Genomic DNA, 25,144 nt, shown 5'->3' with positions numbered 1-25,144 from the left:
AAGACTTAGAACTCGTTTAGAACTGTTTTTAGAAATAACCAAATGCGCTTCTGGTCAAAATGTTTTTAAAATTAATTCTTAGTAAAAATTAAAGTGGATATTAGAAATGCACTTTACGTGCTTCCGACAAAAAGTGATGCTTATTTCAAAATAAATCATGAAAAAAAACACTTAAAATGCATTTAGAACTTAAAAAACACTTAAAAAAAACACTCACAAACAAGTTACGGGATATTAGATTTGAATTCGAATTCGCAATTTGATGAGCACATACATTTTTTTTTGTCAAATGATATATTCTGTTAAATTAAATGTTAAATTAACCATCAATAAATTCGAACCTACACCGTCGTAGCATCAAATACCTTTCCACCACCATACTAAATTGCCACTTGCTAATGAGTACATAGTACTTACATTGGTTTCACGCTATTTCAATAATTTATTACTTCCATATGTCACGTGCCAAACACACCCACGTATGCATACGTATATCACTTCTTCGTACTCGAAACCCAGAGAGAGAACTACAGAGGAGGGGGAGAAGACCTGAAGGCGCAAAACGCAACCGTTTCAACTCACTCTTGCGTCTGTAGCATTTTCGTGCATGGCGATTGGTGAATTAGGGGTTTCAGATCGACCTCGATCGATGATTTTCAGAAGCCAAGAAGATGTAATTTAGCGGAGATTTTTCGTGTATTTCCGAAGCAATTTGCGAAAACCGTTCGATTCTGCGGAGCTTTTAGTTGGTTTTTCTAGGGTTTTTGTTTTTGGATTGGGGAGATGATGAAGGGCCAGTTGGATCGAACCAAGGTGGTGCTTCGACACTTGCCGCCTTCGATTTCGCAAGCTGCGCTTGTGGAGCAAATCGACGTTTTCTTTGCTGGCCGCTACAACTGGGTTGCTTTTCGTCCTGGCAAGAGGAGGTTAGGGTTTTCTGGCAAATTTGTTGGTTGGTTCTACTTGAAATACAACTTCTTTCGCTGTTTTATGTGCCGTTTCGGCTTTGTTTTCTTAATTTTGTTGATGGGTTAGCATAAATTTTGTGTAGAAATCAAAAGGGGATATGTATTTGTTTGTGGGTTTACTTTAGTTCATACTGTCAACTCATGGTTTGTTAGGACCTTAGGTTCATGCTACTTGGAATGTCGACTTTGTATCGGATGGGAGTGTTGAGAGTGGGTTCTTCTGATTGCTCCGGTGTCGTCATTAACATGGAGTTTTGACCTTTCTTTTTTGTGCTCTTGAAGGTCATTGATGAATGGAAGGAAAGTCAGAAATTTTAATGTTGGCATTATCTATTGAAGCCATTTTTCATTTCAGTTTGCACGGTTGAGATTGTATACTTCTTCATAGCTACTGTGTTTTCGCATCTCCAAGTTATTGCATTTATTTTTTTATTTTTAGGGGCTATTTCGAATTATGGTCCTTACTCTGTCTATGGTGCCTCTAGAATCGTTTATTCTGTCTGTTGCTTGTTTTCTGCGGCATTATTATTTTTATTATTTTGATAAATAGCTTTTGAAGCGCGTTTTATGGGCGACTTGTTCTAATGTTGAAACATTTTTTCATGGCTTAAATTGTAATCATAATAGCATACTGACTAGTCATATTTGAGCATCAAGTGTTTGAAACTTTGAAGCAACATTCTGCAGGATGGAAGATTAGCTAATTTTCTTTTTCTTGAATTAATTTTTCAGCCAAAAGAATCAGTCATATTCAAGAGCCTACATTGATTTGAAGAGGCCAGAGGATGTATTCGACTTTGCTGAATTCTTTGACGGTCATCTGTTTGTTAATGAAAAGGGTACTGTTTGAGCTTGCTTTGCGGATTTATCATACACATCAACTCTCTTGTTAGAAGTCTTATTGAAATATATCTATTCAGCTTATATGCATATTTGTTTTGGTTAATGATATTTTATTCTTTCTTTTGCTAAGGCTCTCTCCTAACTTATGGTGGTAATGAAGTTTTTTCATGTGCTTTACTTGCAGCTAAAAAAATATATAAACTGCTGATTTTTATTTTTATTATTTTTAAAAGATTTAACATGCCGTTCTCATATATTTGTCTTTGTTTAATTTCTATTTGTCTCAGGAACTTTCCACAATTTTTATTTGAGATAATGAAATTTAAAAGTATTTATTTTCCATTTTCAGGCAGTCAATTTAAAGTTATTGTTGAGTATGCTCCTTCACAACGTGTTCCAAAACATTGGTCTAAGAAGGATGGTCGTGAAGGAACCATATTCAAAGGTAATAATTTAATATGTAACATTCATTTAAAGAAAAGGCTTTGTTGTTGTTGTTGTTGAATTCATTTAAAGAAAAATTCTACAGCTTGTTTTGTTGCATGTGGACTTATATATACAATTATTTTCCTGTTAGTAAGTACAAGTATTTACTTGATGAACATCTAGATCCCGAGTATTTGGAGTTTCTTGAATTCATTGCAAAGCCTGCTGAGAATCTTCCAAGTGCAGAGACACAATTGGAGAGAAGAGAAGCAGAACGATCTGGTTAGTCAGACATATCACCTAATATAATAACAAAGAAAATTTATATTTAGCATTGAATTCTCTTTTAGTGCATTCTTTCAAATGATTCATTTTTCTTGTCTAACTTTTCTTTTTAAAGGTGCTGAAAAGGACGTTCCTATAGTTACACCATTAATGGACTTTGTTCGTCAAAAAAGGGCTGCCAAGGCTGGATCTCGGGTATTTAATGGCTTATATTACTGATAACTAGGAGACGATTGATTAGTGGAATTCATACTTTCAATATGATTTTCAATTATTGCATTTTAGTGCTGTTAGGAGATGTTAAAATTGAATTTTAGATAAGCGTTGATGAGTTTCTAAGCATACTTCATCTTTGCTGACAGAGGTTACTGCCTAATGGTAAAACAAGTAGAAGAGCTGGTGCATCATCTGCTCGAAGTCCTACTTTACCTATGACCAAACGGGGTTCTGAGAGGAAAAAGAATTCTGCCTCAATGGTACTCATTTTTTTATGCATACATGTAACCGAAAGCCAGTTTATCAAATCACCTTTTTCTGTTATTTTTTTTGGCTGAATAAGTGTTTTAGTGATAAATCTCACTCTTACCCTTCCATTGATCAGAATTGAGAACTAATTGATCTAGAACACCCAGTGATTCACGACCTCCACTGTCTTTGGAATCCTTTCCGTTCCCTCGCATCATCTTGGAAATCCTAGTTAATATGGTCATAAGTTTCAAATTATAGATCATCTTTCTTCTCATTGCTTGTGTGAAACTCTGACTACATGTTCAAATATGACAAAGGCGGGTAGATATTTATGTTTAAAAATGGTTCATTAGGAGTTTGAAATTTGCATTGGCCAGACTTCTCATAATCAAATTGAGGGGTTGATAATTTCAACTTTTAACCGTTGGAGTTCCTCAGAGATGAAACAAATACATTCCGCAATGGTAACCCCCCTTTTTTGTTTATGTTCTTTCAAAGCTATAATAACATGAATTTAATACTTCTAATACTTATATTATATGCACTTTTTTTAGTCATTATATTTGATCAATGTTATTGTTATCATATGTTATTGTTCAAAAAGTAGAAGAGATGAAACTTAGAAGGCTAGTTGTTTTTTCTACTTTTGTGTATGGGTTGTATATCCAAAATTTGAATAATTTTTGTAGGTTTTCTGCATTACTTTTGGGACTAAAAGGTATTGTACTAATGTAGAATCCTTGGCTTATCCTCTTCTTGCTGGACCTTTTTCATCTTATTCACAGGGTTTTGCATTTTTCTGTTTTCTTGTAGGTGGCTGGCTTTTGTGGCCTATGACATTTTCTTAGTTTTTCATTTTTGGCAGTTCCTAGTTCCATGTTCATCTCGGAAATTTATAATTGATTGCATGTCAAATTTTATGTTTAAGGTTATTTAGAGGGCCTGTCTGATTTGCAGTATGTTGTGAGGGATGTTAGAAAGAACACGAGTGCCAAAGACAAGTCAACATATACATTGGTACCCAAGCGCAATGATCAGCAACCTTCCGAGAAGTCTTCCATTTTGGCATCTCCAGTTGGAACTCAATTGGTTGAAGAGGAGAGTGGTATGTTAATTGATTGTTTGAGAGTATTTGCTGATGACTAGGCATTTTTTGCCCTAGTACCCTCACTCACATGTAATGGTTCAATGGTTTTCCTTGTCTATGAAGTGGAAGTATCACTTTTGATATCTCTTTTAAACTTACTTTGACGTCAAGGTTCTTTTCCCTTTCATTCTTCTGGCTCTTGTGATTATGTTGCAAGTACTATAGTTTTCCCTTTAGTCAATTTCTTTTAGGAATTGTGGACTTTGCGCATTTTATCATATACAGAATTTAAGGTTTTAAGTTTTGTAGAGTTTTGAACTTTGTTCTTAGTTTGGTTATAATCTTTATTTAGTTGCAGAGAATACTTTGAGCATTTCATAGCTAAGAAATATTTTTGGTAGCTTTCATCGTTTCAATTAATTTTCAAGTAGGTTGGTTGATATAGTTTTAAGTTTTAATTGGAGAAAATCGGAAGTTCTGCATTTACAAGCTTCTTCCTTGCATCCCCTTACATTTGATTTGTAGGTTTTTTTCCTTCCTCTTTATAGTTCCCTTTTTGAGTATTATCTTTTATTGTAGCCGCCACCCCCCCCCCCCCCCCTCTTCTCTTCCTGAATTCTGGTATTGCCTTTTTTTCTCTGACAGTGAGTTGCTTTCCATTTTTGATCTATAAGTTCTTACCCCTATTTCAGGAGTTTCAGGTGCTGATGCTGGGAAAAAGAAAGTCTTGCTTGTGAAAAGGAAAGAGAAGGAGATATCTCATGTAAACCTCCTCCTTGCTTGATCTCATTTACTATTGGTTATCTTTTGGTCTACAATGGTGGGGCGAGAGGGCGTTTTATGTTTTCTGATGTAGTTCTGTCAATATGCCAAATGATGCCAGTTAAAACCAACATACTAGTTAACTTGTTCTACTTTTTGCACAGCATGATATAATTTAACACTAGATTCAGTTATGACTGGAAATATTGACTATAGGTGCAGACGGTAGTGATAACGACATGCATGTTATAGTATGCATGGATTGCAGTTTCAGCATGATATAATTTAACGCCAAATTATATTGTTTATTGTGTGCATGTTTCTGTGGAAAATCTAGGTGTGACTATCTACTTAATTTGCATAATTTAAGCATATATAAAAATAAACTTTTAGCTTCTGAAAAATGGTCATCAAATAAGTTGCAAAGTGGCAACATTTTGTTTGCGTATTTAGATGGGCTGAGGGCTTTGACACCGAAAAATGTGATCTCCTTTTACTTCTGCTCATGTCTATCACTCCTTGTGCAGGTGCCGGCGAACATGTCACAGCAGCATAGTACATATTCTAAAAACATGGGTGGTTCAGTTGCACTTAAACAGAACCCGCGTCATCATGATAATGGAAGGATTATAAAAAGCATACTTCTAAACAAGGATGCATGTCAAAGTCAGTCTTCTGGGACTCACTCCGAGCAGCAAATCCAGAGTTCAAGTTCAGATAGGGACAAAAGACTTCCTCGGTCGCAACATGTGCAATTGATTTTAAAGGATACAAATGGAGCTCCAGATCATAAGATAGTTGGGAATGACTTGCATGGTAGTTATAGTGAGAAGCAGGAGAAACGGACGAGGAATAAGGACAGACCTGATCGTGGTGTATGGACTCCTCTTAATCGTTTAGATGGATCATCTGCAAGCGATGAGTCTTTGTCGTCTGCTTTTCAACCTGATCATTCACTCCTAGATTCTTCAGAAGGTGCGACTACTATTCAAAGGAAACTTTGTTTTAGGGTTACATTGCTAGGTACTCTAATCAATGTTTATATTTCTTTCCATGAATAATTGAAAATATATGGACATAGGTAAGAAAATATTATTGTTGAAACCTTGAAGAGCTTATCAGGCATTATTTTGCATGAATAATAATAAAAAAAATCCTGTGTAGAGTTCTTATATCAAATACTGAGTGGAAGTTAAAACCCAGGTATTAGATATCTGTGTAGGTTCCAAAAACACAATTATGGACGAAAATTTTAATGTCTCTATATTGGTAAAAGTAAGAGAAACATATTTTTGTGAAACTTCAGATGCTGTTTATTTGATCAATAATTTACTATTTTGACTATAAAAAAAACTAGTTAAATGTAGGTCCATAGGAGCTCCCTTCTTTCTACATATAGTACAGCTTACATGCTTACTCTTAAATTGTTGTAGTGACTAGTGACTGATTGAAATATGTCAAATTTCCACTTGTAATTTTGGTAGAACTATTGAAATTCTGAACAAACACAGGAAGTGGCAGTTTAATGCATTTACTATTCCAGGACCAAAACATCAATATTTTGGCAAAAATACTGATGTTTCTGTATGACTAGCAAATGTTTTGCACATTAAAGCACCTATGCATCTGCACGATCTATGCATCTTTGGCTAGGCAGGAGCTTAGTGCATTTTTCTTGATGCGGTAATAACAAATACTAATACTTTATGCAGGCTCCCATAAACATCATGGTCGCCGTGGAGCAACACATGGTGTTAAGGATCTTGATGGCTCTCCAGTTGCCGGTGAAGGAAAACATTCGAAGAGAGGCTATGGCTCCCATGAGGTGCTTGTTTTTCAGCATATTGCTTAACTTGTGTTCAATATCTTGTCTTTTATTCATTCTGTAATAGGCTGTTACACTTTTACTTTAATGTGTCTGCAGAAACAAGTGTGGGTTCAGAAGTCAAGTTCTGGTTCCTGAGGATTTTCTTTTTGTTAAATTGGTAAACACAATCTTATATCCATCATCATCTGAATTATCCTGATGATCATCTGAATTACCCTGCTTTCATTCTTTTCTACACAATGGATAATTGATAGTCAGTAAAAAGTCGATACAAGTCAATTGAAAAAGAGTGATACCTGTTACTGATAAGAGAGAAACTAAGCTTAGGTGGTAGGAACATATGCATTATAGACCTCTAAGAGGTAGACCACTGAAAGTAGACAGATCAAAACTAACATGTAATTCATTTGCAATATGGGATGGCTCTTTTATGTATTTAATTAATTAGGTTTTGATCCAAGTCTTCTAATTGTTTAGTGACCAGTAAGAAGGGAATTAACTGTCTAATGATCTAGTTTTGAAAAATCAATTTTTTATGTGTAATAATCACTCTTTCGCACACCAATAGTACGGGCCATCAATTGTGGTAATCATTGGAGCTGGAGGACAGCTCAACTTAAATGAGGTCATTTGTCATCTTGTATGAATTATGGTAGCCTAATGCATCATATGAAGTTTCTTGTCCTGTTCTATATGGCTTTCATTTGAGATTCCAGGAGCCTCTCTCGTTTGTGATGGTATGTTGTGACAATTTCTATTCCCAGCACTGCCGAAGATGCTATCTTTTTATTGTCTTCTTTAACTGCTAGCCGTGCTATCATTTTCTAGAACTACTGTGTGCACAACTGCATTAATTTGTTATTTAAGTCTAGCGTTTCTTATTGAAGCTCCGTGTCTATCCGCACTTCTCCCTCCTGCAGTATAGTTGAATCCATGCATGATCTACCAGCATTGAAAATAATATATAGATATTGTGTTACATGTATGATAGGTAGTTAAGAAATCTGTGCATGCATGATTAGTATATATTGCAAGAAATTGAGAAAAGAAGGAAACAACTCTTCTTATAAGAGGTTTAAATCAGGATTTGTCTTTTTATAAACGACTTAAAATTGGTTTCTGTTTATGACTTTGCAGTGTGATGTTTGGCTACTTCAACCTTGAGAGTGAATTACCAAAAAGAAAAAAAAAAGAACCTTCAGAGTGAGCATGTACCAGTGCCCTTAAGCTGTCTGATTTTTTCCGGACAGATTACAGAGTTGTAAACAAAGCGTTGGCAGCATTGAAAGATGTTCCTTTTGGAAAGCCATACGGAGTGATGGAGACACAGGTATATAAACATAGCATGGGTTTGAAGAAATTTCCAAGTTTGCTGGTGTCGGCATGGAAATAGGAGGGGAAAGGAAGAATAGTAAAAGACATCAGCATCATTAAGGTATGTAACAGTTTTTATCAGAGTGCCCCCCAACAATGCGCTCCCCGCAGAAGGGTTACGCACATTCCTTCTTGTCCTTCACTGGTTATCGGGATATTTAGGTATTTATGTTATAGATGGTTGTCGTCCATTAGTATAACTGTAAATATGAAGGCGGAGCACTATGTGCGGCTTCACGGTTTATTTCTTGTGTATCTACGCCCTGTTGCGAGCAGTGTAGCATCTGCAACCAGTTTGTATTGTAAGGCCCTGGAGTTTTCTCAGATACTCTGATTGCTGGCTTGTTTCGAGTAGAAAAGACAGCTCGAGCCATTTTGCAGTTGATGCCCGGGTGAGTGACTGAATGATTGGGTCTATGTCTTGGCAGTGTTTCACCTTGTATTAACGGAAGGAGACATTGTTCTGAGTGGAGATTGCCGGAATATAGTTTGTTCGTTTGCTCTCTTTCTCTGTCTGTCTCTCTCTGGAAAAATGGCTTCCGACCAATCTTGCCACGGCGAGTGGGAGGGCCACATGAAGCCCGACCATCGGGCCGAGGAGCCTCTAGGGCATACGTCATGACACAGAGTTGGAATGCAATGTTGATGATTGGAATTGTATATTTCGAATTCTATATGTGCTTGTTATGGCTATAGGTTTTTCGAGGTAGCGGAACTGTATAGGAAACACAAAATGGAAACACTAACGCTCGTTTGGTGGTGTGAACGTATATTTGATGAACTGCTTAAAGTTTTTACCAATCGGACTTTTTGTTTTCTGCCATCGTAAGACAGCTAAAGTAAGATGAGAGAAAAACGGTTAAGGTGGTTTGAACACGTGAACTGAAAAATATAAGATGTTCTGGTTAGAAGAGTGACTATGAGACGGAGGCTCAGACGAAAGGGGTAGACGAAGACTTAAGAAGACTTAGAAAGTGACCATAAGAAAAGATGAGTACGTGGAGTTAACGGAAGACTTGGTGTAAGATTGAGCGCATTGATGTTCTATGATTCATACATGCGATCCCAATTAATGATACGAAGCTTGGTTGTTGTTGGTAAAACGGTTGAAATATTAATCTTAAGTAGGACTAGGACAAACTAGTTATTGTCGGAAGAAAAGTGATTTTCGCACATTTTCTCTAAGTGCACAAGGAGAATGTTGGAATCACATGTGGTTATATCTCATGTTGGGATTAATTTTTTTTAATTTTTTTTTTTATGAACGGTAACATTAGTGGATTAAAATATTAGCTAGTAGGAAAAGGGGATCAGTGAGAATCAAACTCGCATCAGGGTGCATAGGCATGATTGCTTTCTGCATTGCGGTAACGCGCCATCTGGTGACCAATTATAAAACATAAACAAGAGCAAAAAAGTAAGGAACCAATTCTAAGTTTTACTCTCACAAAGGAAAGGAAAGTAAATAAATGGAATGATCACCATCTTTGAGCGGTAATAATGCTCATCACTTCATTAATTATCGTTAAACGAATTCGATTTAATCTATTCATTACACAAATATCAAAATTTAAACTGCAATCAAATGAGGTGACGAGCAAAAATATTACTTCCTGAATGGAGTTGAGTTTTGCTCATTTTCCCCAATGCTGATGGATAAACCCACATATAAAACAAGGGATGGAGATTGGAAGTGGAAGCAGGGCTGAGAAATTGATGACGTGGCTAGCTACAAAACACCAAGTCCTACTCTCTTCTTTACCAACCAAGCAAACTTTTAGTTGGAACTGAAAACCGAGATTGCATGAGGAACTCCCAAAGCTCGAAAATATTTTGACAATGGCATTGGCAGCATTTCCAAATGCTACTCTTCAGTTTTTCCAACCTCATCTCTCTCCTTCCACCTTGCAATCCACAACGGTCAGAAATCATCCTGTTTTGGCGCGAAGTTCCGTCGGACAGGCCCCCTCTTCTTCCACCGGGGGTGGGGCTGCCTCTCTCCAAGACAACAAATCTTTCTCAGGTAACTCTCTCTCTCTCTCTCTCTGTGTGTGTGTGTCTATGTGGGATAAGTAACGCACATTATCTCATCTTTAGAAAACTACTGAATCCCCAGTGATCTCCTCCCCTAACGACTAACAGTTTAACCCTTTTAACGCTATCGTTTGTCCAAAAAAAGAAAATAACTACTGAACCTGTTGTGCAGGGAAGGCAGAGGCTGATGTTGTAGTCATTGGAAGTGGTATCGGGGGACTGTGTTGCGCGGGGCTTTTGGCTAGGTACCAGCAAGATGTTCTTGTCTTAGAGAGTCATGATCTGCCTGGGGGTGCTGCTCATTCATTCGAGATTAAAGGCTTTCAGTTTGACTCCGGCCCCTCTCTATTCTCCGGATTTCAGTCCAAAGGCCCTCAGGCTAATCCTCTTGGACAGGTCAGTTGTTCCTTCTGCTCATTTTTCTTTGCTTTCTCTTTTCTTTTCTCTGCTCGTTATGATAAGGAGGACTTATTCGTGTTCCGTAATTCAGGTTCTTGATGCATTGGGGGAGGCAATTCCTTGTGCCAGTTATGATTCGTGGATGGTCTACTTACCTGAAGCTGAATTTCTATCACGCATTGGTCCCACGGAGTTTTACAAGGTCGAATCTTGTTGTGAATTGTACATGTTTCATTACCTTAACCTTAATTTGGCCTGTCTTATGCTGGCTTATTATTGCTTACTTATCTCTCGGGAACTCTCCGGCGAGGATGCAAGTTTCTCCTGAAACAATGAGCAATTCGTAGCTAATCATTAGTCAATAAACTTGCATGTTGGTAGATTTTTCTTCGCATCCCCTTTGTTGCATCTGTCTAGCCTCTTTTTAATCATTAGTTTGTCCCATCGATAATTCGTTGAGAATTTTACAGTCAAATTCACTATGTTTGGTTTTTTCCCTCCTTCCAGGACCTCGAGAAGTATGCAAGTCCAAATGCAGTTCGAGAGTGGAAAAAACTTCTTGTGAGTACCATCAGTATATATCTTGATTTTCTGCAGTTCTCTTTTGGGTTACCTCTCATATGAAAAGTGAAACTCTTCTACAGGATGCCATTCTCCCGTTGTCTGCAGCTGCAATGGCTCTGCCTCCGCTTTCCATCCGAGGGGATTTAGGTGTTCTTTCCACTGCTGGAGCTAGATACGCTCCCTCTCTCTTGAAATCTTTTGTTGAAATGGGACCGCAGGGAGCACTTGGTGCCACAAAGCTTCTCAGACCATTCTCAGAAATCGTTGACTCGTTGGAACTGAAAGATCCCTTTATACGTAACTGGGTGGACCTACTGGCTTTCTTGCTTGCTGGGGTGAAATCTAATGGTATACTTTCAGCAGAGATGGTAACTAATATGCATTAAGTCCTACATAAATTCTCTGGGTTTGTTATAAGTGCATATATATGCTGTGCTCGAAGCTTGTCTAGCGGTCTGTACTTGTTTTCCAACTTGTTACATACAATAAAATTAATCTTTGCGGCTAGCTAATGATGTTTTCGACTCTTCAAACTATTTCTTACTTCTATGATTTCCAATTTTAACATAAAATGCAAGACGTTGTCATGTCACTAGAGCATTGAATAACACTTTTGTTCTCCGATTTTTCAGATTTACATGTTTGCAGAATGGTATAAGCCAGGTAGCTGTCTTGAGTACCCTCTGCACGGAAGTGGTGCAGTTGTTGATGCTCTTGTCCGGGGAATGAAGAAATTTGGTGGGCGTATTTCTCTAGGAAGTCACGTAGAAAAGATTGTTGTCGAAAATGGTCGAGCAGCAGGAGTCAAGCTAAGAAGCGGTCAAGTGAGTAAATTATGTGTGATAAAATAAACTTTTGAAGTCTTTGAAGTGAATTATATGTAGTTTATGTGTTAACATTCGAACAAACGTTTACGCTGCAGTTTATACGTGCAAAAAAAGCAGTTGTTAGCAATGCATCTATGTGGGACACCCTAAATCTATTACCTAAGGAAGTTGTTCCAAAGTCATTTCTCGACAGGACTAAGACGACCCCCCAGTGTGAATCGTTCATGCATCTTCATTTGGGATTCGATGCAAAGGTGAGTGATCCGATCGAGAAGCTGACATAAGTAGTAACATGATCCCGACTCTCTCTCTCACTCTCTCAAGGATCACCCTGCATATATCATAGCTATAATGATCTGAAATAACTTGCGAAACTATTGCCTGCAAAGCTCCTGGTGTTGTATAAACCTTGTAGTTCATTTCAAAAATCTTAGGTTGTTTAATATGTGTTCGAAATCCTGCTTATCAACCAGGACATACGCGAGGACTTGGGGATTCATCACATAGTTGTTAATGACTGGGATCGAGGAGTAGATGCCGATCAGAACGTTGTTTTGATATCTATACCTAGCGTACTAAGTCCGGATCTTGCACCACCTGGGAAACATGTGTTGCATGCTTATCTTCCCGGAACCGAACCCTTTGATTTGTGGAAAGGATTGGACCGTAAAAGCTCTGCATACAAAGAGCTCAAAGCTGAAAGATCTGAGGTACGTGCGTATGCTTTCTTATCATTCGATTTATTTATTCTGCAGCCGTCAAAATTACTAAAACAAGTACAATCCAGTTGCGAACTTACAGCCACATTCTCATTCGTCGAATTCAAAGAAGACAGAACAAGAGAATATATAGCGCAGCCCTACAAAAACCGAAAAAACTAAACATAGTCCTAATGCGAGCATATAAACTCAACCGAGTTATATAAACACCAACTTCCGAAAAAGCATGTTGATAGTGTATAATTAATAGATCGAATTCGATTTCCGCTATGGTTTCTCAAAACGTCATTGATCTGCTGAGACTAGTGCAACGTTACATGAGTAACATGTCATAATCTGAATTACAAGAAAGCGAAGAAACACGAGGACATGTTCCTCGGTTCCTTCCAAACATGTGTCAACTGCATTGCTTATGATTAATCACTTGTAATCCAGGTTATGTGGAGAGCCGTGGAGCGCGCAGTTGGTCCTGGATTTAGCCGTGAGAAATGCGAGGTGAAGTTAGTCGGATCTCCATTGACACACCAGAGGTTTCTTCGAAGGAACCGAGGAACGTATGGTCCAGCAATACAAGCCGGTAAAGGGTCCTTCCCGGGGCATTCAACGTCCATCCCTCAGCTTTATTGTTGTGGTGACTCTACATTTCCCGGCATCGGAGTCCCTGCAGTTGCTGCCAGTGGTGCCATTGTAGCCAACTCACTAGTTTCTGTGTCTCAACACTCTCAACTTCTTGATGCCATTGGAATTTGAATTTTCTTATTAACTTTTTTGTAACATTTCTCAGAGTTTTATTTGTCTTTTACACACTTTTGGGTTGTATAATTTCTTCCTCTGAGAAATGTGTTATAACTTATACTGCTACATATTATGAATGGATGATACAATATTATGTATCTACTATTGTATTCAAAGAAGAAAATGTGGCATCGTATATGTAACTAAAGGGTTCATCTAATTTATTTTGTAAAAAGAAATTAAAATTTGAGGCAACTGATATGGAATGGGTTCACCTTTTCCTTGTGATGCATGTCAAAAAATACATACCGTCAAACAATTTAAAAAACCAAACCGAACCACTAAACCAATTTACTTTTGGTTTGGTTTGGTTTTGATACTTTTGGAACTTACCAAGCCAAACTGAACCGATCATGTATCTTTTAATTATTTATTTATTTATTTTACACATGTCAATTTATTATAGGTAATTTAGAGGTCTTACCATACACATTTATAAGTCTCAACATATTATAAGTTGTAATGACTATCATCATTTAGGAGATCTATATGTATTTTATGTATATGTGAGGTTGTAATTAATAAATCGTTTTCTATCATGAGATTTTATTCAATTGAAACTTATTTATATTTGAATTGATGAAATTTTTATGTTCTAAAAAACTTAATCTTTCAGTCGAATTAGAATACGTGAGATGTATGGATGCTTAGAAGATTAAAACTCTTGAAATTTTGAACGTTTTCTATTTATGTATTGAATAAGCATAAACCGACCGAACCAAACTGATCAACAATAATTTAATTTGGGTCGATTTCAATAATGGAATTAGCCAAAACCGAATCAAACCGAACCGTTGAATACTAGCTGAATAGTACAAGGATTAACTTTTTGGTGTAAAAATGTGGTTTTTCATTAAAGTGAACAGTACCGGGAGCTTTTCGTTAAAGTTCCCACATTTTTGGTGTTAAACCGAACAAACTGATCCGCTCCAACCCTAACAAAAACTGTATGTTGCCATCCAAGAATTTTAAATGCTTTGGATGAAGATGGGGAATGCAAAGAGATAATGCATGCAAGAATGATTATTAAGTTCCAAAAAAGTCAACATAATGGAAGGTAGAGGTCGACCCCAATGATGCAGATGCTGACCCCACATTACATGCATTTTGATCGAGTAGTCCACTTCCATGATATATCAAAAGCTCCATGCATATGCTTTTCTTTTTTCTTATGTCAAAAGAAAATGAGTAGAGGAACTTATAGTGGTTAAGGCTTCCACAACTCACACGTAAAACCTAACTACTAGTATATATCTGGTAAAGAACTTATTCAATTGGAATTACAATGCAATACGATTTTTCGTTAATTCAATTCTCATAATTACATGATTAGATCACATAAGGACTAAGCAATTTTGCTAGTTTTGAAGCAATGTGAATTTTTAAGTTCATATGATTCACATATATATGATTGAATTTCTTACTCAATCGTAATCAAACACTTAGAATTCTTAATTATATCTCATAGCAAGTCTCCCTCGACATTGAAGATTTAAAGATAGATGCATGTGCTTGATCTAACATGTCTATGTAACATCATTAAAGATAAAGAAAACATATTCATACGACAACTATGGTATTTCAGGTTTAAAGACTAATTTGTTTATTGCAACTAAGAGATATCTTGTTTGACATGTAAGTAAAACTTTCTTGATAAATTTGTCTTATTGACTGTGTTTAGTGTGCGCAATCCTATTAAGCACATACTTATCTTAGTATTCTAACACGAATGAGTTGAGAATAGTCATTATCATAGTTGAATTAAGTACTAAATAGCGCGTGCTAGTCTTTAAGGACTTATATTAATCCTATAATATGGAATTATTTATTATACATCGTTAAAATTGAAAGGTCTCATTAATCTAACTTCTTTATATTGCTTTATTTCATTTATGATCTTTAGACTTTTTTATTTTTTATTTTTATTTTTATTTTTTTTATGTTTTTTGAAAAGACGGTAGCTTAGTGGTTAGATGTTAGATTAGAGAGTTGACTAGGTTCAAACCCACGCTAAGATGTAATGACATAACTTCTTTTCACCACTATGGTAAATGACCACTTGCATGATCCTTAGACTTTGTTGTATAAGATAATAACAATATTAATTTATTTTAAGGTTTTTAATACGATGATCTATTTACACTAATGCTGAAGGGAATAAATTGGTATGCTATTCACAAGATCTGAACCTAAAATTTTGTGAAAATAAATATTACTAAACTATAGTACTGAGTGGCTATAATAATTAATTACATAAAACAACATATTTGACCTTTTGATTAATACATCAAAAAATAAAGTAATAAGATAAACTATCCTTAAAAGATACTTCAAATTATTGGCTTTTAGAGCATGCTTTCTACCTGGTTGTCTTGTGGGCCTCTTTTATTGGGATTTATCCTAATTCTTTGGACATTTTGTTCTTGAAAAGTTATTTTTGGCTCACTCAATTGATCTTTTTTTTTTTCAAGAACTACTCAATTGATCTTTATGTAAATTCCAAGTTGTCAGAAATTCGAATTAGAGATTTTTTTTCAACATTTGAATAGGTGCAGGACCTTCATGCTTGATGGATTATACCTTGGATGATCTTGTAAGTTGAAACTGTTGAGTAATCATGCTTGTATATATATTAGACTAATTTAAACTTAGAATACAAGTGATTGGATATTAGAAAGAAAAAAAAAAATTCAACAATTTGTATTACAACATTTGATGTCCTAGATTGTGTTCCCGCGCACTGAAAAATTTATACTCTTAATTATAATGAAAAATAAGTATCAATAAATCGTAATAATAAACGACAAAAAAGGACCAAAATTAAAAGTATAGAATCTTATTATATTCCCCTCCTCATGTTTTAGATAGAGTAATGAAAGCAAAATTCAACCTCCATTTGTCCCAGCCCCTTATTTATTCCTTTTTTTTTTTTTTTTATACAAGAACCCAAAGCTGTCAACTGCTGCTAAGTACTCCTCACTCATTCACTGCTCAAATTAAATTAAAAAAAAAAATTAAATAAAACCTCAAAAAGTAGATTGAATTTTCTCGCAGCAGTAACAGTATCCGATCACTCTCTCCGATCAAACTCTTCTCCTTCCCATAATTTTCTGCCCAAATCTCAAAAATTCCAGGAGTGGAGTTTAAAATGCGCGAGCTCTGCTTCCAGGCCTCCCCGAAACGCTTGCAGGTCAGTCGTCCGAACCGATCCGTATCTCTGAATTTTGAATGTAATTGCGTTTGAATTAATTTGCCGAAAATTAATTGTTTTGTTGGAGTCTGGTTGATTTCGGAGGATCGGCGGTGGCCTTTGAATTCGTATTTTGTGCTTAATTTAGAAAGTTGGAGTGAATTTGGCGTGGATCTGAACTAAATTAAGTTAATTAATTAATTTTTAATTTGAATTTTTTTTTACAATAATTTCAGCTCAATTTCTATGTTTTATGAATTTTAATTTTAATTAATTAAATTTTTGGGGAAAAAAATTTGAAAAAGTTTGATTCTTTTGTTGTTAATAGAAGGATAGGTGCTTGGATGGGAGTGGACTCAGGAGCAGAGAGTGTTGCAAGGAGGGGAGGTAGTAGCATCGTCTGCTCTGCTGCAGTAGTGAAGTGATCAGACGTCGGTATGGCGTCTGCTGGCCTAGGGAATGGTGGAGTTGGCAGTTCAAGGTCTGTGAATGGCTTCAAGAGTTCGTCTAGTTCGGTTGATTGGCTGGGGAGGGAGATGCTCGAGATGAGGTTGCAGGACAAGCCAGATCATGATGACGAAAGAGTAAGCGGTGTTCGTTCTATACTGTTTAAATATATTGTGAAATTTTTGCATTAACTGTCATTTGTTGCAACTATCGCATAACAAAATGGTGGGTCTTTACATTTCTCCTGCCACTAGCAACCGATGAGCAAAATGGTTCTCAAGCATTTTGGTCTAGATTAGGCCCCCGCTCTAGTTGAATGCGACTTGTTTTGACTAGAATTTGGTGTTTTTATTACACTGTTGACAGTCCTTACTATTTCATCTGTTGTAACTTGTAGGATAGTGAACCGGATGTAATTGATGGAGTGGGTGCTGAAACAGGACACGTAATACGAACGACTGTTGGTGGTCGAAGTGGTCAATCTAGGCAGGTTGGACAATATTCTATTTTTCTTCAAATTTAATCTAGTAATGGTATTGCAAATCAGAAGCAGTGATTTCCTATAACTCGGGGACTTACATTTTGTTTCTTTGTTTGGTTTCTACAGACAGTAAGCTATATTTCAGAACATGTGGTTGGAACTGGTTCTTTTGGGGTTGTTTTCCAGGTAGGTAGAACTATATATTTTGCTCAATTGAACCCACCTGATTTTCCAATGAATTACGTTGTTGATAAAACTTGAACTTCTTTGCACAGGCGAAATGTAGAGAAACTGGAGAGATTGTTGCTATCAAGAAGGTGCTCCAAGACAAGCGCTACAAGAACAGGGAGTTACAGATTATGCAGATGTTGGATCATCCAAACATTGTTGCCCTAAAGCATTGCTTCTTCTCAACCACAGACAAAGAAGAGGTTTACTTGAACCTTGTACTTGAATTTGTTCCTGAGACGGTTAACCGCATTGCGAGGAACTATAGTAGAATCAACCAGCGGATGCCAATAACATATGTTAAACTTTATACCTATCAGGTATGAATTTGTCTTCATATTTATTTCCTCCGCCTTTTGGTTTAACTGTAATGAACACAATCTAAGGCTTCTCATTTTCAACTTTGTTGTGGTGCAGATTTGCAGGGCACTCGCTTATATACATAATTGCATTGGAATCTGTCACCGTGATATCAAGCCTCAGAACTTACTTGTAAGATTTGTATTTCTTCCTAAGGAACTGGGAGCTCCTGTATGACAAAATATGTGATTTACACCATTGCAAGTTATCTGTCTGACCAATACCCTGAGCTACTAAGCAGAGCCAGTGATTGCTTTTACTGGTTAAACTTAACTCTCGTATATGTGTCAAACTGGTGCCATACCTTTGTTATTTAGATGGTAATAGTGTTTTCAGAGTCGAAGGCATAATATGAGGCGTTTTGTTGCTTTTTGAACTACCATAAGCTTTTCGTGTTTTCCTATAAATATTGTAATTAAGTTAGACGATTTATTTTAAATCAAGAAGTGCTTAGCGTAATGCTGCATGTGCACAATGTAGTTCTTGTGTGACAACATGCTACTTTAATGGCACTTTGTACCTTTCATGTATCTCTATATGTGTTTTTTGTGTGTGTCTAAAGTTTTCACACCATGCTGCTTCTGCGCCTCTAGTTTATGTACCACAAGTCCTCCAATTCCAGAAATTCCCTGCAGTGTGATGGATACCATTCTCATCAAGCTATTCAATAAGAAAAGTAGTTTGATTTGTAACTTTTAAAATTCAGGGAGTTGGGGTGATTTTAGCGATTGCAGTTTCTCGTCTTCCTTTGAGGATTTGCTATTTTAGTTCTCTTAGAGCCTATATGATATTAAGCATTTTGGTATCTAGGGAAAGTGCTTGATTTTTGTTTCTTAAAGGGAGTGCATAGGAAGTTACTACCCTTCCTTATCAGTTTTTAAGACTGTATATCATTGTCAGCCTAGCAAGCTTAAAAGAAAGTTGGTCATAGACTCATATACCATAACCAAGGAATTAAGAAAGAAACAAGTTAGATAATATTGAATAACTCGGGGCACATTTTGCGGAAGTGTGAACACTCTTGTAGGGCACATTCTGCATTGTCTTTCAATAATTTGAGCCATCCACTTTTTAGGTCCCACTTTAAGAATTTATCTGATCACAATTGGATGCCTAAATTGTTTTCAATTTGTCTAATTTTCAAGGAGTATCCTTGGAAGGGTCTGAAAAAATAGAGGATTCAATTCATTGGAGTACGTTGCGGGGTGGCCTCTACGAGGATGTCCACACTTCTCTTGAAACGCGGGCCTCCTGTTTGAATAATTTTCCTACATCTTTATGCATGTGTCTATACTCTGCCCTTCACCTTTTGTTGGTCATGTTCTAATGCTTCATGTCATTCAGGTGAATCCACACACACATCAGCTGAAACTTTGTGATTTTGGGAGCGCAAAAGTGTTGGTAAGTTTTGCACGCCATCATTTTTACTGATGAAGGTTTCTTTTGGTCTTGTTATCTAATTTCATTTGCTTACAAGGCTGTCCCATTTGTGTTATCAGGTGAAAGGAGAACCAAATGTTTCTTACATCTGCTCAAGATACTATCGTGCTCCAGAATTGATATTTGGTGCCACCGAGTACACAACAGCTATTGATATATGGTCTACAGGTTGTGTGATGGCTGAATTACTTCTTGGCCAGGTGATTGGTACTCAAATGTGTGAATACTTACTGTTTTGTTACTCTCATCCTTAAAAATATTTAACATTGTCTAGCTAAATTCTCTTGCAGCCCTTGTTTCCTGGTGAAAGTGGAGTTGACCAGCTAGTTGAGATCATTAAGGTGAGGATGTCAATCTAGTTCTGTGGAGATTACCATTTTGTATTACTTTGAATATTGAATTAAAACTGTGAAACAAAACCATCAGGGTTGAGTATATGAGTTCGCTTTGACTCTTTTTGGGTTGAGTTTGGTCATCCTAGGTTCAATCAACTGTCATGAACTGTTACTCCTTAGAATGTCATCAAATTTTTTTTGGTGGTGAAATCTTATAGGATTTAAAAGTATAAAGTTCTCTAGTCTTTAAGAAGCAGTTTTTTTCTTGATATGCTTTCAAACTTTCACAATTATGAAAAGAGGAATGCTCAAATAGACATACGGTTAATTATACATTTTTGTGCAGGTTTTGGGGACTCCAACCAGGGAGGAGATAAAGTGCATGAATCCGAACTATACTGAATTTAAATTCCCACAGATAAAGCCTCATCCCTGGCACAAGGTGTGTCTTTGCACGTACTTTTGTATTATTCTTAGATGTATGCTTCTGACTTCAAATTTTATTTTAGGCTTTTTATCCAAAATGGTCCTTGAAATTGGCATAACTCCTCACTTGGTCGCTAAGATTTAAAATCAATAGAAGTAGTCCCTGAGTTGTCCACCGTCAATCATTTGGTCCTTTTGTAAATCTCCATTAAATTGAGATTATTTTTTGTCAAATGAACCCCTCCCTTTGATGGTGGTTTCTTCAATTTAACGGAATTTTTTTACAGAATGACCAATATGATTGGCGGTGGAAAATCTCAGGGACCATTTTTATCAATTTTTAAATCTCAGGGACCAAAGCTAAAGAGTTATGACAATCTTAGAGACCATTTTGACTAATATATTTAAGATGAGTGGGCGTACAGAAATACTGTATAGGTGGAGCTGCCAAAGTGGGTTGGCAATTTCCATGGAGACTATTATTCATAGATTTTTAATTATGAAATCATGGTCATGACATGTACCTGTTAAAGGTTAAAAATTATGTATGGGGCCAAGTCTTGCATTAATAGTTTATAGCTTGGATGTTGAAGGTTGAAAATTCTGGATGGAGCCAAGGCTTGCATTAATAGTTTATTTATAGCTTGGGAACCCTATATTGTTTTCCATAAGTTGATATTGATAATTTTCTTGAGTGTCATTCGGATGTCAAATAAACTCATGAAAAGTAACTTAATCATGAATTTAGTTTGACTGCCTTAACATGTCTTCCGCCAAATTATCTTATCTATTGCAATTTGCAGAATGCAGTATGCCTGTTCCCATTAATGTGATATTTATATCCATCTCATATGTATGTAGCTTCCATCATTATTGCTGTTATTCATTTCGGTTAGTGATAAGCTATTGCTCTAAAAAGGAATTCATTTATTATGGAGATTAACCATGATATTCTTGTCATGGTGCAGGTATTTCAAAAACGCTTACCCCCAGAGGCGGTAGATCTTGTTTGTAGGTTTTTCCAGTATTCGCCGAATCTGCGATGCACTGCTGTAAGTATGACTCTATTTTAGTTTCCTTCAGTCACAAAAGAAAGAAAACAATTCAGCTCTAATTACTTTTTTTGCATTGGATTTGCAGTTGGAAGCTTGCATTCACCCTTTCTTTGATGAATTGAGAGACCCAAATACTCGTCTTCCTAATGGTCGCCCTCTTCCTCCTCTATTTAACTTTAAACCCCAGGGTGAGTATGATTAGTATCCTTTACATAAACACATAATACCATTTCAGTTTTCTACAAATTTTTATGGAGATTGCTGGCATTGGCTTCATGGTGATTATGATAATTGCAAGTTCTTTAATCCGATGTGAATAAGATGGCTTGATTATGTCTATTAAAACATTACATCCAAGAAAACTTTTATTTGGGACACACCCGTATAAGCCTTGAACAAAACTACTTATTGGAGAAAGGTGGTTTAGTGTTTTTCTGTTCTTTTGTTTAGTGGTATTCTCTCTAGCTTATTAACTTGATTACTACATCTATGTTAATTAATAGCTTATAGTCCTACATATTTATATATGGTTTAGAAGATAGATTTTGTTTCTTTAACAACTTTGTATTCCATGTATTTAATTTGATGGCATTAAGTATTGAGCCACGTTGGGCCACCTTTAATAGGGATAGATGTGGTTCCCGTACATTGCAACGAGTGAAGCTGTGATATATTCTTGTCCTTGTTTCCTGTCTGGAGTTCATCTCCTTGTTTCTATGTCTACACTTGTGTCGTGTTTTGTTCCGAACTACTTTTTGCTCTGAGTATGAGTCAAAGCACTCTAAAGTCTGTCCAGAGAGGAAGTTCTGAGGTTGAGATGTTACAACTTTGTTCTAAAGTTTGTGTGGTCTGTGTTCTAAAGTTTGGGGTATTTATAATCGTTTTCTCTTGTAGCTGACCAATTGATTTTCAGTCATGCTCCTCGGTCCCATATTTTCATATGTAAATTATGTCAAACAGTTGAAATCACACCAATAATAGGCAGGCAACTCGTATCTATTTGATTTTCCTTAAGTAGACAAAATCACTGAGAGAGGATACACTAGTTGAAAACAGATCTACAGAAACCCATAGGGAATCAGTTTTTGTTTGTGTTCTATAAACGTGCGTTTTTGCATCCACCACATTTTTTATATTTGGTTTCCATGTTTCTAATGCTCCTTTTATGTTTCATTCTATTCGCTTTGATAGAGCTTCAAGGAATTCCACATGACATAGTCAACCGACTTATTCCAGAGCATGCCCGTAAGCAGAACTTATTCATGGCTTTGCACACCTAGCAACTTCCACCGAGTGTATCTTGCTTCTGCGTACCATTCTGCTCCTGTATGCGTATGGTCCTGTATCAACATGAGAATGTAAGATCTCTCTACCTTTGTACTAGTCATCATTTGTCCTGTGGTTGTGAGTAGCACGAGTGTTGCAAAAGTTCGCGAAACAATTTAGGAAAATCCGAGGCTTTAAGTTTGCATGCAAATAGAGGTGGTTTTGTATGCTTATTTGAAGACCAAATATAACTAATATGTAAGTTTATTGTGACTCCCACTGCAAGTAATTTAAGATAAAAGACCGGTAATATATATATACGCAAAGAGTTCCTTTTTTCCTTTTTTCCCTTTCCTTGGTGTATGGTTGAACTTTCTTTTCGTCTGCTGTAATTTGTTTAATGTTTTGACTCCGTCTTTGTGCTTTCAATTTGAACAATGTGAATCTTGCGTTTCCTGAGTTACCGTTGATGCTGTGCTTCCTCAAACCAAAACGATATTACCTTCTACGCGTGATCTTCGTTCTTGATTTTTGACATGAATGAAGTGTTTACGAGATGGACAGAACGGAGTGTGTACTTGGATCATCTTTGCACTGTTAGAATTTGATCCTGTACTCTTCTGAATGAGCTTTTGATATTGGAAATTCAGCTATCCACGCACTCCTCTCTTCCAGAGGAGCGAAAGATACTTTTTTGAAGTGTTAATAGCACAGCTCGAGGGAAAAAAGAAAGGGAATTTTAACGAAAAGCTTCCGATACTGTTTACTTTAACGAAAAATCATATTTTTACACTAAAAAGTTAATTTTGGTACTATTCACTTTACTCTTTATTTTGTCTTTATCGTTAAAACTCAAAGTTTTCAAGCTATTTTCATTAGTTTTCCTAAAAAGAAAATGTAGATATGCTTTTGGCGTCTTTATCTGCTTCCATTAGAAGGCTGTATGGATTCTGAGGAGCATTGGAGAGAGTTAGTAAAGGTTTGGTACCAAGGTGCTTTTGAAAAAAACGGGTATCAAAAAAAGTTGGGTGCTTTTTTGTGTTTGGTAAACTTTAAACTTCAATATTTTTTTACAGTTTTAGGTGAAAAATAGTCAAAAAAACAAAAGCTAACTTTGAAAAATTGACTTTTTTGCTTCCACAGCTCTTGCGCAAACTTAATTTACAAGAGGTGCCGAGTCCTTTAATGAAACTTTCAAATACCCAAAATGGCCTTAAACAATTAAATAAAGTACACATAATACCAACTGGAAGACGTTGCTGACTTCAATTGAGAGATCCTCCTCGTCGACTCCGTCACAACGCCGTTCACTCCCAGCTTCAACAATCATCGTTATTGACCTTGGATTCCATACCCTACGACACCGTTTCTGTCTCTGTCTTTTCACCCATCTCTCGTTTGTCCATTCTCATTCCGACGCTAACAAAATCGCACCGAGAAACACCATCATCTTTCCAGCGATAACCAGACTTGGATTCAAATTCGGTTTTGGCATCGCGGAATTGCCTAGATTTCCCAGATTGCACCACTTACAGTAGACTGATCTTCGTATTTCTGCAAATTAGGACAACCCAGATTGCCCAGACGGAGAAAATGAGGAAGAAAAATGCAGTGAGACAAGTGAAATTGAGGAACAACCCATCAAAAAACGGTATAGTCACGGCATTGGCGCCTTCGGAATCCATGGAGATGAAAATAAAAAAGAAGAAGACGGAGTAGAAAAAATAAAAATTGAGAAAATTGAGGTAGTAGGGGAGACTTCTAGAGAGATTTTTTTGGTTTTTGGAAAAGTCTAGTCGATGCAGATTGAGAAAATAAAGGGGGAAGACTCTAGAGAGAGTATTAATAAATAAAGAAAAGTGTTATTGACACTTAAAAAATCTCATTACACTCCTCACAAATGTATTTTTCTTTTCTAATATAAAAAGTTTGGAGTGTAGAATGAGATTTTTGAAGTGCTAATAACAATTCCCTAAATAAAATTATTATTCTTTATTTTTTTGTCAAATATAAATAAAATTATTCTTATTTTACATTTAATATCATACTCATTTTTGTCATTTGACAGTCACATCAGATTTATATAAAAGTTTACCAAACACTCTTACACTTAAAAACACTTTTATAAAAATAAAAATAAAAATTTACCAAACACTCAATTATTTTATTTTACAACGATTTATTCTCACAATACAACAGAAACAGTTTTTTTTTTAAATACAGTAATACCAAACTTACCCTTAATTATGGGAAGGAAGCATGGCAATTGCAAAAGGAACGCAATGATTTTACTTCGGGGACTTTAGTTCCTAGTCTTTAAGGTCACGTTTGTTTGACAGGATTAAGAGGCCTTGGACTGGACTAGACTATAGTCCGACGTTTGGTGTGCATCCGGATTAGCTTTAATGAGCTTAACCCGGACTCGCGTGGACTAAGTACCTCCTTAGCCGTTCTTAACGAGCAACCCCAAAATTGGGCGGATTCGTAAGCCCAGAGCAAACCGAGAGATTTCCCTTCGTCCTGTCTTCCCTCGTCCT

At 36.4% G+C, this 25,144-nt stretch overlaps 3 protein-coding genes across 6 annotated transcripts; all 3 read left to right on the top strand.

Annotated features, from left to right (window-relative positions):
• Positions 1-504: 504 nt before the first annotated feature.
• Positions 505-8,842, top strand: LOC126632100 (regulator of nonsense transcripts UPF3-like). Of its 4 annotated transcripts, none has more exons than XM_050302328.1 (12): positions 505-932; positions 1,701-1,807; positions 2,161-2,256; positions 2,421-2,519; positions 2,638-2,717; positions 2,885-2,998; positions 3,948-4,095; positions 4,779-4,840; positions 5,367-5,814; positions 6,552-6,664; positions 6,764-6,824; positions 7,805-8,842. In XM_050302328.1, exons 1-11 carry the CDS (start codon positions 784-786, stop codon positions 6,800-6,802), a joined length of 1,455 nt encoding a protein of 484 aa, XP_050158285.1. In that variant the 5' UTR covers positions 505-783; the 3' UTR covers positions 6,803-6,824; positions 7,805-8,842. The 4 variants fall into 4 exon arrangements, with proteins under 4 accessions (XP_050158285.1, XP_050158287.1, XP_050158284.1 ...); XM_050302327.1 differs by having other exon boundaries at positions 506-926; positions 4,770-4,840; XM_050302326.1 differs by having other exon boundaries at positions 506-932; positions 4,770-4,840.
• Positions 8,843-9,802: 960 nt separating this feature from the next.
• On the top strand, positions 9,803-13,503 carry LOC126632099 (prolycopene isomerase, chloroplastic). The gene is made up of 9 exons (XM_050302325.1): positions 9,803-10,064; positions 10,248-10,471; positions 10,566-10,676; positions 10,982-11,035; positions 11,119-11,406; positions 11,671-11,862; positions 11,961-12,119; positions 12,339-12,575; positions 13,020-13,503. The coding sequence occupies exons 1-9, from the start codon at positions 9,881-9,883 to the stop codon at positions 13,332-13,334; spliced, it is 1,764 nt and encodes a 587-aa protein (XP_050158282.1). The 5' UTR covers positions 9,803-9,880; the 3' UTR covers positions 13,335-13,503.
• Positions 13,504-16,305: 2,802 nt separating this feature from the next.
• On the top strand, positions 16,306-22,948 carry LOC126632381 (shaggy-related protein kinase kappa). Its single transcript, XM_050302765.1, has 13 exons — positions 16,306-16,569; positions 16,898-17,153; positions 17,414-17,506; positions 17,624-17,683; positions 17,773-18,045; positions 18,143-18,217; positions 19,430-19,486; positions 19,585-19,725; positions 19,816-19,866; positions 20,207-20,302; positions 21,255-21,338; positions 21,427-21,529; positions 22,533-22,948. The coding sequence occupies exons 2-13, from the start codon at positions 17,007-17,009 to the stop codon at positions 22,619-22,621; spliced, it is 1,269 nt and encodes a 422-aa protein (XP_050158722.1). The 5' UTR covers positions 16,306-16,569; positions 16,898-17,006; the 3' UTR covers positions 22,622-22,948.
• The last annotated feature ends 2,196 nt before the right edge of the window (positions 22,949-25,144 follow it).

Source organism: Malus sylvestris, chromosome 8, assembly GCF_916048215.2.
Source record: "Malus sylvestris chromosome 8, drMalSylv7.2, whole genome shotgun sequence".
Taxonomy (NCBI): domain Eukaryota; kingdom Viridiplantae; phylum Streptophyta; class Magnoliopsida; order Rosales; family Rosaceae; genus Malus; species Malus sylvestris.
The sequence above is the reverse complement of the archived record's forward strand: the minus strand, read 5'-3'. Positions and strand labels throughout refer to the sequence as shown.

What these genes read in the sequence shown, in the direction of transcription:
- LOC126632381 (XM_050302765.1), top strand. Translation starts at nt 17,007, where the DNA reads ATGGCGTCTGCTGGCCTAGGGAATGGTGGAGTTGGCAGTTCAAGGTCT. An exon ending in CGAATCTGCGATGCACTGCT is followed by an intron (nt 21,339 to 21,426) that starts GTAAGTATGACT and finishes TTGGATTTGCAG; the next exon opens with TTGGAAGCTTGCATTCACCC. An exon ending in ATTTAACTTTAAACCCCAGG is followed by an intron (nt 21,530 to 22,532) that starts GTGAGTATGATT and finishes TCGCTTTGATAG; the next exon opens with AGCTTCAAGGAATTCCACAT.
- LOC126632100 (XM_050302326.1), top strand. Translation starts at nt 784, where the DNA reads ATGATGAAGGGCCAGTTGGATCGAACCAAGGTGGTGCTTCGACACTTG. An exon ending in ACTCCTAGATTCTTCAGAAG is followed by an intron (nt 5,815 to 6,551) that starts GTGCGACTACTA and finishes TACTTTATGCAG; the next exon opens with GCTCCCATAAACATCATGGT. An exon ending in GAGGCTATGGCTCCCATGAG is followed by an intron (nt 6,665 to 6,763) that starts GTGCTTGTTTTT and finishes ATGTGTCTGCAG; the next exon opens with AAACAAGTGTGGGTTCAGAA.
- LOC126632099 (XM_050302325.1), top strand. Translation starts at nt 9,881, where the DNA reads ATGGCATTGGCAGCATTTCCAAATGCTACTCTTCAGTTTTTCCAACCT. An exon ending in AGACAACAAATCTTTCTCAG is followed by an intron (nt 10,065 to 10,247) that starts GTAACTCTCTCT and finishes CCTGTTGTGCAG; the next exon opens with GGAAGGCAGAGGCTGATGTT. An exon ending in ATTTGGGATTCGATGCAAAG is followed by an intron (nt 12,120 to 12,338) that starts GTGAGTGATCCG and finishes CTTATCAACCAG; the next exon opens with GACATACGCGAGGACTTGGG.